At 41.0% G+C, this 19487-nt stretch overlaps 1 protein-coding gene across 3 annotated transcripts; it reads left to right on the forward strand.

The window, feature by feature from the left end:
• Window positions 1-141: 141 nt before the first annotated feature.
• On the forward strand, window positions 142-18937 carry ckn (CRK like proto-oncogene, adaptor protein). 3 transcript variants are annotated; one of them, XM_017163560.3, is made up of 6 exons: window positions 142-747; window positions 9589-10576; window positions 15466-15699; window positions 15876-16121; window positions 16437-16910; window positions 16970-18937. In XM_017163560.3, exons 2-6 carry the CDS (start codon window positions 9638-9640, stop codon window positions 17810-17812), a joined length of 2736 nt encoding a protein of 911 aa, XP_017019049.1. In that variant the 5' UTR covers window positions 142-747; window positions 9589-9637; the 3' UTR covers window positions 17813-18937. The 3 variants fall into 3 exon arrangements, with proteins under 3 accessions (XP_017019049.1, XP_017019050.1, XP_041632830.1); XM_017163561.2 differs by lacking the exon at window positions 142-747 and adding an exon at window positions 2805-2929; XM_041776896.2 differs by lacking the exons at window positions 142-747; window positions 9589-10576 and adding an exon at window positions 13296-13426.
• The last annotated feature ends 550 nt before the right edge of the window (window positions 18938-19487 follow it).

Here is a 19487-nt window from a genome sequence, read left to right on the forward strand (position 1 = left end):
TTGGGAATTCTACACCATTGCTACATTCGACACAGTAACCGCTATGTCTGGTACTTTTGGTCGCTCATGAACGCAAAGTCTGGCAGCATTATTAATTGGTTTTTTTATATGCATAGTTTTCGGTCACACTATTTATTTTGTTTTCATCTTTTCGTTCGGCGGACGTGTGTCGCGGAAAAAACGCGCAAAGTTCAACTTGAAACAAAAGGTTCGCTTAATAATAAAACAAATAGAGGAGTGTATATATGCAACCGGGAACAGGTGCGCGAAGTTATTAACAAGGTGTTCTTCCGGCAGGAGCCCTTTAAAATTACCGAAAAGAAAATGGCGGCTTAGCCAACATAAGAGCCGTCGCGCAATATCAACAACGTCGACGCCGACGAGGCAAGAAACACAGCTTAAAAGAAATCAACAAAAAAAGTCATTTTCGTCTGGAAATTAATCTGGTTTTTATGTTTTACTCGCGCGCCGCAGACATAAAATAGAGACAACAAACAGTGCTTTTTGTGTGCGTGTGCGTGTATCTGTGTGTTTGTTTTATGCCGTTTGCTTGTGGAAAATGCCATAAAAAACGTGAAATTCATTAGGCTACAACTACAACAATTACGACAATTTTACATTGTTTACATTTTGTGTGCCAGCTTTCGTTGTGCTCGTAATTTATTGTGATTTGTCCACCAACAAAAAAAAACCCGGGGCATCGTGGATTTAATTAAATGCCTGGAAAACCTATTTTTTGGTTTTAAAGTAAGTAAATCTCCATATTAAACTCAGTTTTCCAGCGGTTAATTTTTGAAGCGGCGCTGCTCACTTTTGTGTTTTTATTTTGATGCCACCTTCGTCCTGCGCTGCCTGCGCCGACGCCGGCGTCAGCGTCGCCATCTGTCAGTTTCTGAGGGTTGCCAGCTGTTTCGCCTTTATTTAGTGCCGCCGCATCTTGGCATCTGCAGGAAATTGGGTTTCCGAAAAAGGAAACAAAGGGAAAGAAAACTGAAGACAATAAACGACTGCAGCTGCAGCTTATGTAATTAATAAAACCAACACGTGTCGTGGGATTTACGGCTCCTCGATTTTTAAGGGCACGCGACAACTCTGGTCGTGAGAATTGGGGGGGAGTTTTAAAAGCCCGCTTTGAACTAGGCGGTATTTGTATTTTTTACATAATGCGTGCACTTTTTCCCCTAGTTTTTAATTAAAATGCAAGGCATTTTGTAATTTTCTTCTTCTTTCTGGTTATTATGGCTCAGATTGCGCCATAAAACTCTCATATAAATCAATAGAAAGCGCAGCACAACGCACGCACACACTCGCAAAAGCCATAACTCACTTGCCATAATGAAACGAGTGGGAGAAAGAGAGATGGGGATGGAGAGCGAGAGCGAGCCGCTCAATATGCAGAGATTTGTGTGGGAATCAAATGACTTGATGGTCGTTGTCTCCAATGAAGTGTTAGAACTGAGGTGGGGGGAGGTAATGGCTCCACTAGGAGATTACAGCGAGAGAGCAGCTCCAAGAGTCGGAGAATGAGAGAGAGCGCAGCTGCGTATTCTCAAATAAAGTTGCCGCAACTCGTTCGTTGGAGCCTTGGAGCTCAGTCGCTCTCTCTTTATATCTCTCCCCAAAGTGGCTCCCCTCTCTCTATGTCTCTTATTGGCTTGTGCGGCATGAAAAGTGGTTGTGCTGGCTTTTCGCGCCTGTGTGTGTGTTGTTTGTCTTTTCTGTGGCATTCAACGCACAGTGGGACAGCCAGATAAGCAGCTTATCCATTACAGAAATGTCACGTTCATCACTAGTTCCCTGTGCCTCCAAAATTGTTATCTAAAAGTATAAATTACAGACAAAAGTCAGTAAAGTTCTCTAAACAGTTAAAAGCAATAAGCTGAATTCACTATCAATGCTTAGTTAAGCAATAGAACTAAATAGCAAACGCAAATATCTTCCGATTTTAAGAACTCCAGAATTGGTTTTATGATCAATAAAATGTATACAAATTGTTCTAGTCTTGAAATAACGAGAAAATTGTTGACCGAGTTCTCCGAATTTTACAATTCTCAAGAACTCTGAAAATATTCTTAATTAAAAGATTATTTATTAAGGCAAGAGTTGAGATTATATGAGATACAGAGGTTATTTTGTCCTTATGGAACCTTTTTGTGATAAATAGGGTTTCAAATTAAAGATATCTTTTTTTTTCTAAGCCACCAAATTGCACTTCAAGTACCATCGTACCCAATGCATTTCCAGCGTCGCCAATGGCAACCACTTTAGGGAATAAAGCCTGTGCCTGCTTATTGAAGCTACGCTTTGTTTTCCCATTTCTCTTTTCCCTTTTTCTTCATTCATTTATTAACTAACTAATTTGCCAGGCCCGAAACAAATTGCCCAGTGGAATTGTTATTGTTTCAATTGCAACAAATTGGCCGCTGAGAAAAATCGAGGCGACTCTCGCGCGGTGGAGCTTTGGAGCCGTGAAAGAAGAGAGAAAACAAGTTGCGCACTGGCTCTCAGCTCTCTCTCTGGCTCGCTCTCTGCTGCAACTTGGAGGACTCCAAAGTCCGGACACTATAGTACGAATCCACGGACCAGGCTTTAACGCTGGCATGCTGGAGCCGCGTTTCAATAAGCTTTGGCTTGCGGTCGTCGTCGCTTCTCTTTTTCTCCTCTCGCTCGGCTCCAATTCTTCGGTTTGGTGCCACCAACAGCAGCGGCAGCAGCAACAACAACTACAGCGACTTTTCTGCTCGGTATACGCTCGCGTGTGTTGGTGTGTGTGAGTGTGTGTTGGTGTTAACGTAAAAAGAAATTTTTGCACAGAATTTTCGTATGAAAAATCAATTGCAATCCTTGTGAAAAGCCAAGCTAATGTGCATTTCGAGTCTCTGTCGCAGGATTTAATTGGAATCTGGCGAAAATTCAGCGATTTACAATGGTAATTTACATATTTTCTGCACAGTTGTTAAGCGATATCCTACGCATGTGTGTGCGAGTGTGTGTGGGAATTCGCGTAGTAGTGTGTGTGTGCGTAGTAGTAAGCCGCATACGAATTTTCGGCTGAAAAAGGAAAGAAGAAAGGAAAATGGGTGGTAGGCGGTGGGCGGGGCGAGCGGCAAGTGCCTCAAAAAAAAAAAAGTCTCAAAAAGTTCAATGTAGCTGTAAAACGATGAGGACTGCCCTCCATTATTCATGTCTACACCGAAAGAACTCATTTTAGGCATATTAATGTTGAAAAGTGTGAACAGAATAAGAAAAATCGGTTTAATGGACATAATTTCATTATATTGTGTATCTTGATATTTCTGTGAATATTGATGAACGATTTAAAAATTGCTTCGGTTACAGATTTTTGATTTAAAACCATTTTTTATGGGTATTTAAATGTTTGCTATGAATTTTGCATATATTTTTAGTGGTACTCTTGGAATGCTTCTTAATTATACTTTTTGTATTATCCTGAAAATCAGACCTTCCTTACAACATAGCCAAAAACATATTAAGGAATTGTTTATTCAGGGATACCAGATGATAGGTCAATTATAATATTCAAATGGAAATTTCTTAAGGTAAAATTTATATGAATATTTTTATAACAAGGCCAGGCCTTCAAACAAGATATCACTTCACTATTTTCTGTGTATCTCTCCCACCCCCGCCTCTTTCTCCCTTGTCTTCTTCATGTCTTGTAACTGCTTTTGTCTGCACTCATTGCTCGCCTTACAACTTGTTTGCCCCTTTCTTCTTGACCAAAAATAAAAAAGAAGAAAAAATACAAAAAGAAGGAATTGATGGCCGCTTTTGGTTCGAGTACGAGTTCGAGTACGAGTACGAGTATATTTCTCTACGTGCCTGTCCGCCGTATTTGGTCCGTCTCTGTTTTCTGTTTCTGTTTCTGTTGGTACCCATGCTATATGGCCATATGCGCAACGCAATGTCGTCTTCGTTTGCATTAACCGTTAAACTGCACGTAAGTTATCCGTACGTCTGTCCGCCTGTCCGCTTTCTACCCGCCCGCCCACACTTTTGACACATCTTCAGCGCTGCATTTTCCTCCTACGAGCTTTATTCCGCTCCTCCGGAATCGTCATCAACAACAACAGCCATAAAAGGGTATCACGGGGTATGTTGGTTATACCATATAATGTGAGGAATTCAGAGTGACAACGATAAAGATAAAGAAATGCAGACAGTCTGAACTCTTGTTGTATCTCCTAATTATTACCAGAAAAAAAAGATATATGAAATCGTTTACATTTTACCAACTTCAATTAATTAAATTGGGGGTGGCAATCTTTTAATGGCCAACTTCTACTTTTCTAAATGGAACATGTGCGCTATTGATTTCGATTTGGGCTTGGGTTCGGATTGCCATTTAGCCATCTTTTATTCATGGGAGATTTCTTACAAGATTCAACTCAGCCAACTGTTGATAATTACCAAGGGATACACTGAAAGGCAATTTAATTATAGCAATCAAAGCAATTAGCTATCGTTTTATTTCCTACAAAGTCTAAGCAATAATTAAAAAGAAATGAAATTGCTGTGAATATTGAATTTTCTTATTTTTATTTCAATAAAGACAAAGACTTTTGCCTTGGTCGTCTTTGAAGTTGTTAAGACTATTTTAGTTATATGGTAAAACAATAATTTCTTGAATTAAACGATACTTTCCTTTAAAACGAGATACTTTTTGTTAATAGATACTTTTTCTTTCAAGAAATGTTTTCTACCATTTAAACCAGATTATTTCTTTAAAAATATAGTTAGTTAGTGATATTCAAGGATTCGCTATCTTGTAGGGTAGCTGTACAGCTCCCCCTAATGCTCCTCCTTGCTGCAGTTGCAGTTCACCTCATATAGCTGTTATGGTGCTGTTTTTGCCTGTTCTTGGCGTTTGCCTGAAACCTGAAACAAAACGCGGAGACAATGCACAAACAACTACAACTACGGCAACACAGCAACGACAACTCCCTTTTACAGGCAAAACAAGTTTCGGCTGCCTCTGGCCATTTATTGTTGCTGGAGTTACTGGCATCGCTGTTGCTGTTGCTGTTGCTGCTTCTGCTGCTGTGCTTTGCCGCCGTTGCTGCTGCTTGTCTCTGCTCAGCGCTTTGCAAGATCAACATCTCGAGCTATCGACAGTCTTTGTGGCAAAGAGATGAGAAGTTTCCAAGGGGGGGGCACGTTGAATGAGGGAGCAGGCAGCGAGTAAGCAGCATCATCGACACCATCTTTTGTGCGGTTGTTGTCGTTGTTGCTGGCTGTTGCACGGAAAAAAAAAGAAATTGAATTAGTTTTAAATAAAAATAATCATAATTTTATTAATGAACGTTATAAAATTATTATAGAGAGTATGTTAATGGAAGGTATTGCCAAATGTAGTTTTAACTCTATTTAAAAATCTTAGAATTATACGGATTAAAAGGTTGTGGCAAGGACACAAAGCTAAAAAGTATAATAAAACTCATTTTAAAAAATATTTTGTAGAAATAAAATATTAAAATATTGTATTTATTTAGAGGCTATACAATTATCCTTATACAATTCTCCTGTTCATTTTAATTATCACATTTTCCTCTGTGCATTTGCCGCTTTCTTTCTTTAGTTTTTTGTTTGGCTTGACAAAATATTCTACTAAGTACAAAGCCTTTTTTTTACCCCAGACCGGGGCGTGGTAAACACGAATAAAGTACGACCGAACTTTGTCCATTGCATTTCGGGCAAAATAAAGAAACCGAGGGCCAGCCAAAGAATAAAGGAAAAAAGCGAGTGAAAGAGTGAAAAAATAAAATAAAAAACAAGAATAAAGTAAAACTTGTCATATGCAAAGCACCCGCAGCTGATAAATACGAAGCTGAGTGTCGGGCAAAGCCTTTTGTTGTCAATAATGAAGTGTTGGCCGACTGAGGTCGGTAAGGTACGGTGAGGGAGGAGGGAGTTCGGGGGTGTTTTCGAGATGGGGGAACGGAACCTTTCCTTCCTTTATCTATCTGGCTTAATGACACCAGCACACACTGAGCACCGTTAACAAACATGAGATTGAGATGCGCCTCATTTGATGCCTGTGTACTGGTCTCTCCTGTGGGTCGGTAGTGTATATATATGGTCTATATAGTGGGTCCAACTGTGCGGGGGTTGTTGCTTGAACTGGAGCTTGGCCGTTCTGGTGATAGATTGGCCGTGTTACCGTTTGCCATTTTATTGCGCTCCATTTGGCTGATTACTCATGCCAGTAAACTTTAACGGCTCTCGACAGCGACAAAAACGATATGAAAGAGAAGAAAACGAGCCACTAAACGGGGCGGAAATCTGGCGAAGATTAAATACGCTTTTTCGTTCATTATTTTTCGGGTTGCAATGGCTTTTGGTTGGCTGCAGAGTATATTGTTTTTATATACAAACTCGTAAGAGGATTAAATATTTACACAGTGATATATATTTGCAACTCTCTGAAGGCTTAATGTAGTTTTAATTTACTTTATTTGGAATGGTAAATTATTTGTACTACAGAATTATCTGTTCTACATTTTAAAATATATATAGTAGATATTGTATCTTTTAAATGGTATTGTTGTTAACATTCAACTTTAGGAACTCTTATTCCAGCAATCTTATGCATATCTTACTAAGAAACGTACTTAATGAAAGTAATCCCCACTAAATATAGGTAGAATGTAATTAAACCCAATCATTCCCAGTGAAAGCTACACTCTCTCGTCAACTTCGATTGCCTGTCTTGTCAATATACTTTTCCCTTGCAAAGGGTATGAAAGATTGCGGTCATTTTGTATCTGATTTATCAGTCTCTGCCTTCCGAATGCCTCTTCCGCCCTCTCTTTTGTTGTTGGAAAGCACACCAGGGCACTGGTTGTGGTGTAAACCATAATTATTTTTAGTTGCTCAGCGTTTTTGCTGCCAACTTCAAAAACCGCAACTCCGCTTCATTGTACATCTATCAATACGTGTGTATTGTGTCTATGTGTATGTATGTATGTATGTGTGACAATCAATAAATCTTTCAGCCTGCTTGCCGCCGAAAGCCACCCACCACCACCACCACCCCCTTGGTCCGACTATTTCCCTTTTGTATTTATGTGTATTTGCCAACACCCAAAAGGTCCCAAGCCTCCAATTGCATTTCCAATCAGTTTTTATATATGTCGAGGCGCACAGTGAACAGTGAACACTCGCGCGAGGGGAAACGGAACCCTCTCAATGGGTTTGAAATTGATTTCGATTTTATATCCACACTTTTAATCCAAAGCTGGCATTCGCTTTGCACGAAAGACCGAGCAAGTGTTATGCTCATTACGATTACTCACCACCCACAATAACATGAGATGTAATGTGCACTGAGGAAAAACCATGTTACGTATATTATCATATTAATTTAAATCTTAAAAGAGTTTTTAATAGGAGGAGGTCTACTTATAATTGATACTGCATTATTTTAGAGATCGATAAACTTCTGGCATAAAGATACATTTCCATAATCCATTGAGTGATCCATTTAGTCGCTGAAAACTTACTTGGGAATTTTAGGTGCAATCCTTGCAAACTCTTGCATACTTCTCAATCAGCCTTCTTACTAAATTATCATTATAAAATTATTAATTTATTTGGGGACTGATTATGGTTATTACAATATACCCAACTTCATGATCCCCAAGATATTTCTGTCCAGTGTTGCATTGCCCCGTTGAAGAAATAAAAAAGGAGTGTGGGCGTGCCCGGTTTCGTGTTTGCAATTAAACTTACAGCTCCTAAACAACAATGGTAACTCATAAAAATGGGATAACGAAAAAAAAATGAATAAAAAAAACCCCGGTGGTAAAGAGACAAAAATTTGTTCGAAAGAAACTGCAATGCCGGCCGCTTGAAAAACGGTTCAACAACATCTGGCATTTCGAAGGGGGTGGTTGCAAATATGAGGGGTGGGGAGGGGAGGCAAGGGGTTGCAGTGGGTGCAGCTTGTGTGGGCGGTAAAACAACAACATCAACAACACAATACGGCGAAAAGCCGCAACCCACATTCGCCGCTGCAGCTTGATATACTACCCTACTACGCGAAAACTCCATCTGCAGCGTTGCTCTCTCTCACTCGTACTCTCTCTCCCCTCTCTTTGGGAGAGTTTTCTCCTACTCTCTCTCTCTGGGCTTTTCGCAACGGTTGCAGTTTTTCCTCGCTTTTTTCCCGGCACGTCGCATACATAAAAATTCATTAAAAAGGCAGCTTGTAAATGAGATTTACTACTGCCACCGTTATGCGTTTTTTTTCTTTTGCGTTTCTCGTTCAGCTTTTGTTGGTACGCTTTTCCTGCATTTTCCTGCAACCTACACACACACATATACATACGTACGCCTCCGCTCGGATTATGACACCTGGATTTTCCTCCTTGGCAGCGAGTTTCCAATCGAACAGGTGGCCCCTGTTATCGATACACCTGAGCGAGCTCAGCCACTCGAAATTCACATTTTTTTTGCCTTGCTTTACTTTGTAAGCAAATTGCCAGGAAATTGCAGCCGCTCTAGCTCCTTGTTTTTCTTTTTTATTTTTTATTATTGTTTCCCCGTAAATCGGGGCGGCTTTATTATTGCACCCTGCTGTTAATGACATGTCGAGGGTCTCGTTCGTGACTTTTTGCCAGATTTCAGCGCCCGTCCGAGGGCTGTCCGTGCATTTTTCGAGTGTATTATGACGCTGCTGCTGCCGACTAGACAGCAGCTGCCCCGCCCCACCGCAACCACCCATTCCCCCCCTCAAGAACCACAAAATGCAGTCAACGAACTTTGACACAGCTCGTGCTCATAGCCCTCGCCCTTTCACAGGGTCTCTCGTCCCCCCGACTGTCTCTCCTGAGGCCCTCGTGTCTGCCAGCTGCTTGGAAAACTCGTCTACGGGTTGTAGGTTTTTCGGGGCATCAATGAAAGCGTATTAGGCATAAGCTATAGAAAAATTATTCTATAGATAGTATCTTTAAGATATATGAGGTAGTCAAGTCAAGGAATAATAAATATTTAGTTATTTTACTATTTTACTCAAATTTACAGAGTTTTGTTTTTCATTGGCTTAATTCAGTTCCTTTCTTAATTTGAGAGCAAAACGCACTTCTGTTGCTATTAAATTGTTCATAAAAACATTAGCGATTATAATTCCCAACTGGTTTTAACCGTCCCGGAATTAAGTAGTGTTTAAATTGATTAATTATTGCTACCTTCCTTACCTATTACGACATTAAAGGGTACTCCCTTAGTCGCCATCTCTGGCGTTGACAAATTTTTGTGAATGAAAAGCGTAATACGAGATGCCGCGGACTAGATAGAGGGGTCTGAAGAGCGGGCACAGAAGCAGGAACATGAACGATGGATGGATGCTGGGAGGAGGTGCTGGAGAGGCTATATTGCAGTTTATTGACTCGCCGCCGCATCGCGTCGAGTAAACACAGTTGGGAGCCCTATTTTTAGAGAAAACTGTCTATGACCAATTATGCAGATTTCTTGCTTTTCTGGCACACACATCTGGCGGACACATTGGCCCCGTCAGACTTACTGCAGCATGGTACTAATTTTCTTGTGTGTTTGTTTTCCCAACAGGAGTCGGTGAAAGCACGGCCACGGCGGCCATTGGAGGCCCAGCATCATCATGCATCGTTCGCTGAAGCCGCATTCATCCACCGCACAGGTTAAGAAGGTGCAACCGCCAACGATTCCTGGGGACTCTCTGCAGGATTCACATTACCATCAACAGCAGCAGCAGCAGCTGCATCACCATCATCCTCACCACCAGCCACTGATACCGCTCTACCGGCTAAGCGGACCCTTGCGCCACCACCAGAATCACCAGGCTGACGATGGCATTAGCATGAGCGGGAGCAGCATTGTGTCGTCGCCCTCGCTGGAGGAGGGTGGCTTTAACCTGCCGCGGGAGACAAGCGTGGCCCTGCGCCTCAAGGATGAAGTGGGTGGCCCAGGAGTAGCGCCAAATCAACCAACACCAGCTGGAGCACCGCCACCGGGCGCTGGAAAGCCAGGAGGAGTTGCCATGGTGCCGCCACCACCGCCTGTGTTTTGTGCCACTCTGCGCGAACCGCTGACCCACAAGGCGGCGGTTTACTATCACCAGCAGCTGGCCCTGCAGGAGGATCAGGGCATCGATCTGACCCAGTCCCCTGGCCGGGACTCGCCGGGTTCTTCCTCGGGATCCGCTGGCTCGGGATCCCGCCACAGCACCGCCAGCCTAGACTCGGGACGGGCCTCCTCCTACCTGACCGGTGTCTCTTCGTCAGGAGCCTCTATACGAGCGCCACTTTCCTCGCCGCGCTGCAGCTCTGTGAGTTCCTGCTCCATTGGCAGTGTTGATAGGCAGCGGAACGATGAGCTCATCATCGACTGGCTGATGGAGATGAAGCACGAGGAGTACGCCCAGCTGTTTATAGCCGCGGGCTACGATCTGCCCACGATTGCGCGCATGACACCGGAGGATCTCACCGCCATTGGCATCAAGAATCCGCATCATCGGGAAAGGATTAAGCAGCGGATCGATAAGCTGCAGGTGCTGGACAATTTGCCGCATTTTGTGCCGGTAAGTTTGAAGATATTTTTAGGAATAAAATAATAGATGGGGAATTAAAACATGAATTAAGGGGAAAGGAGTTGCTATTAGCTATCAACAAATAATTCTTAAAATGTTATAGAAAGCCTTTTTTTTTTTAATTTTTAATAATAAATAAATGCTAATCTGCTGACTTCTAAAGCTCTTCTAGAATTTTCTGTAATTAAGACCAAACTTTATCTCGGTCATAAAGAGAAAAGTTCCGGGAAACAACCCTATTTGTTAGCACGCCCGTAAATATTTACCTATCTAATCAGTACCAAACCAGTTTAGCTCGTGATGCACTATTTGGGTACAGTAGAGTTTGACTAGAGAATACTTTAAAAGTACACCCATAAATTTGTTTCTATAGTTAAGAAAAATCACCCTAAAACAGACATTTTTTAGAATTAGGAAAAAGTTGTATTTAAATTACTTATAATTCCCAACTGGTTCTAACCTCCTTGGAATGAAGTGCCTGCTAAAGAGGTCTTATAAATCATTTAAAAATACATTTCCTATTGAAAAGTTTGACTTTATGCATATAGATGCGATGACATAACAACTATTGCCCGGGCCACAGATCAGCGACTATAAACTCTAGCCTGGGATCGCATAGAGCAACTTACTTAGTCATTGTTAACACCGACACGGGCTCACTCACACACTCACACTCGACTTTAAACATGGCAAATTGCCATATTGGCATTAATTGCGACCGGCAACACCCTATTCTCTCTATCTTTCTCTTTCTCTATACGCTTTCCGCTGTTTGCTTGTTTAGTTACCAGCTTATCTTTGATATTTCATTAAAAAAGCATTTGCAAAAAAGGAAAAAAATGGGAAAAAGAGAAAGAGAAGCAGAAATAAACTTGTTTCCCAGCCTTTGCGAAGGAGAAAAAGAGAACTTGAAACAGCGCCGTCAGCGGATATTTTTTTAAGTTTATTGTTAATGAAAGAATTTCATTTAATATGCGCACATTAATTCCCATCAACAATTCATTAAAAACACGCCGGCGAGCGGAGTAAATAAATACAAATTAAAAGTCCATATTCGTGGGGGATTTCGTGTGTGTCTGTGGAATCCGATGGCGCCCCTCGGTGGTGACATTAAGTTGAACTTGAAATAGCAACAGCAGCAGCACCACCACCAGTCGCAGTCGCAACCTGCTCCATCGCGGATAATTGCCCGACCGACCGAAGCCGATCATTAGCCAATCGATCTGACAGATCAAGGTTCCAGTCCAATGACTAAGATGATATAGCCAACCAACAACAATAACCATTCCAAGCGGACTCTCTTAGCCATAGAAATAATTGATTTGAATGGCTTTATCGGGGGTGAACAAACTGCTGAGTGCAAAAATTGTATGGATTGAGATAGGAATCGAAATTGAATGTGTATTACTTCCGTGGTTATATTGATTTGAGGTTTGGTTATTGCATAATTACGATTTGGCTAATAACAGAAACCAGTAAAGTTGAAATTATGCAAGTAAAACAGCTAAGGAAACATTGAATTTTAAGGAAGATATCAATAAGATTGTTTATGATATAAAAATAACTATGAAACAGTGATGATTACCTTATCAAAATTAGCTAATAAATCATTAAAGTATATTTTCACTTTCCCATAAAACATATCCCCCCCATTAAAGTCCCACTTTTATATTAATTTAAGGTGTTGAATCGACACTTTTATAAAAAAGACCCTCATATATTACACCTTCAACTTCCGCTCTAAAACTCGGGCATGGAGTTATTCAGCAAACCTTCCTCATCCACTTTTAAGTGCAGTTTAAAAAATTCATACTAAAAATAAGTATGTACGTGCCTTAAAAAATGCAAGCAACTACCGAACCGGAGTCTTATCAATATGCATTTCACGTTTAGCCCTAAACACAGCTTTCAAGTCGAATGACTAACCCCAAATAAAGTCAACGCGATATGCATATGGAAATGCATACGAAAAAGAGGCGAGATATATTCGCCGACAAATTAGACCAAAAAGGTCAAAAAGTCGTCCAAGCTTAAGCTCCGCTTGGAAACGAATCCAAGTCAATGCCTCGCCTTTGAAAAGTGCTCCAAAAATGCCTCCATAAATTAACATTAATTGTTTTGTGGATGGTAAGTCTTCGGCATGAGTTCCACATTCACACAGTGTGCATTCCAAAGACGATTAACACCTCGGCAACGACCATAATCTTCAACTTCAACTGCAGCTTCCAAGACTGATTCATTTCGTCAGCTCGTGCACCTATATGTAGTGTATCTATATACCTGTATACGGAGGTGTATAACTGCATTCCCCGCCCACTCTACTACAGCCCACCTGACATATAATATCATTTATCGCATTTATCGATCATTCGGCTCAAACTTGAGCCACATTCCGTTCGATTTCGGTTAATTGCTAGTTTCCATTTTTCATAAGTTTTTAGTTTTTCATTATCGCACCGCCTTGAATCTTTTTCAAACGATTTGCGCTACACAAGCTGCAATTTTTCAAATCAGAAATGACCTCAGCTTTTGTTTTACTCTGCCGGGATTTTGTTTTTTTTAGCTCTTGTTTTTATTGTTTCTTTACCGAGGGTTTTGTATTTCGTCTGAAAAATGCGCCATAATAATTTTTTACTAGCTGTGTAGAATTCTTCGCTTTTTGTTGTTTCTCGTTCTGGTGTTTATATAACGCGCCGTGACTGTTTTTCGCAAGTTTGCCAAGTTTTGTGGTCGAGTTACCGCCCGATGTTGTCGTACTTTATCGCCGGTCGACTCCATTCGATATTTGTTATTTGTCGATCACGGGCGGGACACTCTTTGTTTTACGGGGTGTGGTTGAAGGTACTTGAAGGCACTGGAAAAATTTTAAGATTTATTGATCTGAGAAGAGAAAGAAGTCACAGAATCATTAGAATTGTCAAATATATCTAGTATCTTATATCTCTAAAAAGGTTTCAAGGCAGCACAACCTCTTTCATTAAATTTTTAAAATAATTTTAATATGTAGATCTTGAATTCTTCCCTTCAATCTGCTCTCTTATTCTCTCAGAACCCCTCCTAACGCCTCACGTTCATAAACTAAAATATATTTCACTCTGTTATTAACATCTTATATAGTATCTCATAATACGATCTCCATTTCTTCAAGTGTACGGGTACTTACATCACCCCATAACCAGATACTCGGTAGGGAAACAACAGCCACAACAACTCCCTCATTAGCCAACATTCTCTGCAGCCTCTCTCTCGGCTTTCTTTTTTCGCAAAACACACATCTTTATCGCGACGAAAAAGGAAATAAAGTGAAATACCTGAAAAGCAAGCGCGCGGGAAGGAAAAAGTTATTAAACGGTCGCCAATCTCCGTTTTGCGCCCCGCGAACTAAAAACCGCAATCAACGAACGACCTTGAGGGTCATAAGGGGCCTGTGATGTTGGCTTATTTTGTTGTATTTTTTCTTCTCTGATTTTTCCCGGACCCTGGTCGGTTTTCGGCCTGACGCATTCGCTTTCAACGTCTCTTTTTTTTGGTACGCAGTACGTACAGTTTTTTTTTCTTCTCAGTTTCTGTATTTTGGTCACCGATTTGCTTTTCAAAAAACCTGTTTTTTGTTCGCCTCTAATGATGGCTGCCGCCGCGCTGCTGTTTAGTGTCATACCATATGCTACCTGCTAATGGATTTCGGAGAAGCAAAAGCACCAAAGACCAAAAACAAACCAAAAACAAAATTGTTATTTAGATAAATATTTTGTTAAAGTTTTAGGAAAATATGTGTCTGTGTCTCTGGCGGGAGGCTGGAGGATTCCGATTAGCATATATGGTTTTAGTGGAGTTGCGGGTTTATTATTGTTTTTTTTTTTTTTTGTATTTTTGGTGCTACATTCATTTGAGAGTTGTGAGGAATACATTAAAAAATACTCATAGGATTTTCCATTGACATTCCCTAAAGTAGAAGTTCCCTAAAATAATAGACATCGAAGCTCAAGATCGGAGTCAAAAGGGTTTGTTATTTTCTTTACCTTTGAACAGAAAAATATATCCAAATTTAAGGTTTTTTTCCATGTAAAAATATAAGATATATCTATATAAAGATTCTTCGATATATACTTTTTATAAATTTAGTCATTCTGTAACCCTTCATTTTTAAATTCCCCTATTTTAATTCCATTAATTCACTTGACAATTTACATATAACCCATTTGACATTCCCCTCGAATCACAATCAAGAGAGCTTTCAATGAACAATTTCCAATCGGGAGACTCTCCCAGCAATCACTTCCCATTTCGCAGAAGACAAGACATTTAATTAAATTGAAATCAACAGCAATTTAGCTGCCAAAAGAGCGGCGGCGAGTCAGAGCCAACAGAAAAGTGATTAACACATCGTGTACACATGGCATAAAGTATCAGAAAGTGGCTTTACACTTTATGGAAGTTGATGATTTTCGACTGCATCGTCTCGGATACATATAGTATGTACATATGTATCTACGGGTTGCGAGTCTAGCTCGCTCGCTCGCTACCGTTTAATGATGACAGCAACGAGTTTTGGCTTTTATTCGTTTCTTTATGCTTGTGCTTTGACGCGATTTATGTCGTATCTTATCAATTACAACTGATTAGAGCTGGAACAGCAACGACAACGACGACGACGACGAGGCAGAGGCTCATCGTGAGAGACACCAGCCATGTGTGTAACCCACTCCCATCCCATGAATGCTTCCCCCTTTATCAGCGTCAGGGTCTGAACTAGTTCATGGACAATTTGTAGTCTGGGCTGCATTAAATCATAAGCGATTAGCCCGATTTTCCACTGGGAGACTATATAATAATCCATAAACATCTCAATACTTAATCTCTGTCTCCTTGTTCCCTTCCAGGGCTCTATTGAGGAATGGCTGCAGCTGCTGCGCCTGGAGGAGTATATACAGCCGCTGCTGGAACAGAACTACAAAACGGTGCGCGACGTTACCCAAGTGACTTGGGAGGATCTCGAGGACATAGGCATCGTCAAGCTGGGGCATCAAAAGAAAATTCTGCTGGCCATTAAACGGGTAAAGGATATCATCAGCGGAAAGTGGAATCCTGGAGGTGCCAATGCCTACCAACAGCAGGTGAGAAAGGGGTTTAACTTGGGTTGAGTTACTTAAAATCCTTTTTTTTAAATCTGATAATTGAGTTCTTAAGTTCACAATTATTTTTATTATTTTATAATTTTCCCTTTATTTAAATTTGTTTCCTTTTTTTCCCTTTTATATTTGTATGATTTCCTTGGTTTATGGACAATCAGGAGTACCCGCGGAAGCCCTGGCAATTCATTGTGCCCATACCCAGTACGCCATCCTATGTGCCAACCACTCGCGTCTCCTGGGACGATACCAAGATCTACGCAACCGCCAACGGCAACAGTGTCCTGAATGCCACGGCCCCAGCTGGCAGCAGTTGCCTCAACGGCAGCCTCATCAACGGCGATGCCTACTACTGCACGGGCAGCAATCACGAGTGTTGCTCCGGCAACGATGTGGTGCTCATTAAGGTGGGCAGCAGCACCTGGTCCTTGAAGAGCCTCAAGTGCTCAGCAGTGGCAGCCTGTTGACCTTGAACTCTCGAGTGCCTGCTGAAATTCTAGCCATTGAGGGACTTTTCCAACTGAAGCCTTATAAATACGTGGATTTTTTCTTTAATTTCACTGAGTTTTATTCAAAAAACTTGCTTAAATTTAAATTTTGTTTTAATTTTCAAGAAAAGTTTAGTGTTTTCTCTTTTTTATAAATTCAAAGTTCCTAAATTAGTGGCAGGACTTTAAAAAACATTACTCATTACAAGTGTTTCCTCGTTATTTTCTCTACAGGTGCGTCAGCCGCGTGGCAAGAGCCTAGAATCGCTGGAGGACATCCATGACAACAGCACGCGCAGCCATTTGACCTTTAGCCATTACACGACCACGGATTATGGCCACTTTGGGCCACCCACAACGGCAGCAGCTGCGGCAGCCATGGCGGCAGCCGCCACGCTCCAGCAGCAGCATCACCATCAACAGCTGCTGCAGCAGCAACAGCAGGCGGCAGCAGCCCGACTAATGGGCAGCAATGCCCCAGCCATTGGCTGGCGGCGATCCTACGATGATGGCGACATAACACCCACCAATGATGCTACAAGGGAGCTGCTGTACGAGCAGGAGGGCGGCGGGACATTGCCGCGCCAGCAGCGAGGCATTCTGCAGCGAGCAGTGCTGAATACGATGCCGCCGCTGGAGAATCACCATTACATGAATGCGGCAGCGGCGGCGGAGTATGGAGCGGCCAGCGGCATAGAGTCGGGAGCGGTAAGTCTTTCTATAACTTTAAATCTGTGAAATCTTTTATAACCAATTATTGTTTCCAGAACTACTTAAGCGGCAGTCCGTTGACGGGCAAGAAGATAGCGCCTGAGCCACCGCGTCGTCACTGCAGCATACGCAACTCTCGCACGCTGAGCGGCGAGGGAATGCCACCAGGATCGGTTACGCAGGCGCAGCAGCAGCAACAACAACAGCAGCAACAGGCTAACCAGCCGCCACACATGTTCTATGGCCACACGGCGCAGCACTGGCAGCAACAGCAGGCGGCTGCGGCAGCAGCAGCTGGCAGTCAGCAGCCGATCTATGCCAACTATGCCACCATTCAGCAGACCACGGCGGAGATACACTGCGAGAAGTACCATGACAATAAGTCAACTTCCAGCATCGATTCGATTGACACGATACCGTTCGCCAACGAGAACACCGGGACGATCAAGCAGCGTCTGCTCAATCGCCAGGAACTGCATGCCAACAATCCCGTTCATCCCGTACACCTGCACTCCTCCAGCTCGAGCTCCAGCTCCTCCTCCACGAACACCATTGCAAACAACATAGCGCACTCGTTCCACTCGCTGAAATCTTCCAGTTCGCTGCACGATGCCACCTTGGCGCGAAGCGAAAGCATGGGCAGCACGGCCAGCGGTGGCAGTGCCCTGCATCTCCGTTCCCCCACGCTGGACCTCAGCAATCCCGGCGGATCGGCAGACCCGCTGGCAACAGCAACAACTTCCCCGGAGTCGGCTGCTGCTCCGGCTGTTGTGGTGCCGCCCAAGGTGTCGGTGAATGTTCTGAACGATATTGGGAATATGCTGGCCAATCTCACAGACGAACTGGACGCCATGCTCGAGGAGGAGAAGCGTGTGGGCCTCAACATAGACAGTGAATAGACTCCCCCAACCAACAACAACCACTCTCCAATCAACAACAACAACAAATTGTAGTGTAGCTGAATTTTGCTGTAGAACTTGTGGTGTGTGGAAATGTTTTATGTACTTTAAACTTAGTTAAGCTGAATTTGTTTATACTTAGAAAGAAGGCGAGACAGCCTTGTATTTTATTTTTTGTATTCTTCGATTTCCATATCATTTCGATAGTAGTTAAAGGACAAACTAAACGAGAAAAGCTTTCGACGAACCATTGTATACTTTTGTACTTTTCCTAAACTCTCTCCCTCTCACCCCTCAAAGCAAGAATATGAATGTTAACAAAACGAAGCAGAATAACCGAGTAAAGCGATGCATATATATAGTTATTATATAGCATAAAATATATATATATAATATAATTCGATATATATATAAATAAATATTTAAACGAAATCATTTATGGACAAGTATTTAGTGGTTTGAAGAAGATCACGCACAGAACTACTACTTAAAGATCCCCTTCAGACAATTTCAAATTGCATTTATCTATAATTTGTATCTTTCCATTTTTTTTCATATATGCTGTGTGAATTTTTCTCAATTTTTTTCAAAACGAATCAGCTTTTCTATTTATTACGAATACAACTGAAGAAATCAAACTATATATGAAATCAATGTATAATTAAGTGTTATTCCATACAAAGTAAACAACAAAAGATGCATTATATAAAATATAAATCTTATATTAGCGTTAAATTAAGCAAACAGAGAGGGGAGCGAATCCATCTTTAGAAACCTACGTTTAAACGATTTAACGATTAGAATTCCGTGGTATACCCATTGCATTGCCTTCTCTATGATTTACATAAAATAAATACAAATTTATTTAGTATAAAATGTATTCTTTGATCTTTTTTGTCTGAGTTTTCTGTTAGTAATGGCGCTCGGTTGAAAAATGAAACTCGTTTGGTGCGCATATCATTAGAGGAAATTGGAGGAGTATTCGATTTATAAACGCATATAAAGCAAACGTAATGAAAAGTAAATACAAAATCAAATCACAAACATGTAAAGCACATAAAGGGCAAAACAAAACAAAAATCAACAAAAAACCAATAACAAATAAAGTAAAATTTCATAGTAAAAGTGGGGAGATTTATTATTGTTTTTTTTAAAGGGAGGTAGTATTTTACCTGTATATTTATGTTTAGTTTATATACCCTTGAGGGTATTTTATTTTAGTAAAAACTTTGCAACGAAGTGAAGGAGTCATTTCCGACCCTATAAAGTATATATATTCTTGATCAGCATTGACAGGGAAATTTTTCTAGCCATGTTAGAAAGAAATTTTAAATTTTAAAAAATTTTCAAAATTTTATAAGGGGTTACATCATTAAAATTCTCAAAAATTGGCAAAAATTTTAATTTCTTGAAATTTAAAATTCCGTATGCAGATTTTTAAGCTACTAAAAACTAGCACAGAAAAGCTTTCCGAATTGAATTTTGTGGATTTTCGACCATGTTATTATATTTTTAAACTCCGACTTTAATTATTTTAATTAGTAAAATACAAATTTTTATTCAACGAAGTTATAAAAAAAATCAAATATAAAAATATTTTTAAATGCTACGTTAAATTAATTTTTTTTTTATTAATTAAATATAATATCAGAAATACGATATTTTTCAAGATACC

This window comes from Drosophila kikkawai, chromosome 2R (genome assembly GCF_030179895.1).
Source record: "Drosophila kikkawai strain 14028-0561.14 chromosome 2R, DkikHiC1v2, whole genome shotgun sequence".
In the NCBI taxonomy this organism is placed as follows: Eukaryota; Metazoa; Arthropoda; class Insecta; order Diptera; family Drosophilidae; genus Drosophila; species Drosophila kikkawai.

Bases quoted from the DNA above. Each gene is read 5' to 3' on its own strand.
- ckn (XM_017163560.3), top strand. From the start codon at position 9,638: ATGCATCGTTCGCTGAAGCCGCATTCATCCACCGCACAGGTTAAGAAG. The intron at 10,577-15,465 runs GTAAGTTTGAAG...GTTCCCTTCCAG, and splicing joins ATTTGCCGCATTTTGTGCCG to GGCTCTATTGAGGAATGGCT. The intron at 16,122-16,436 runs GTGGGCAGCAGC...TTTTCTCTACAG, and splicing joins ACGATGTGGTGCTCATTAAG to GTGCGTCAGCCGCGTGGCAA.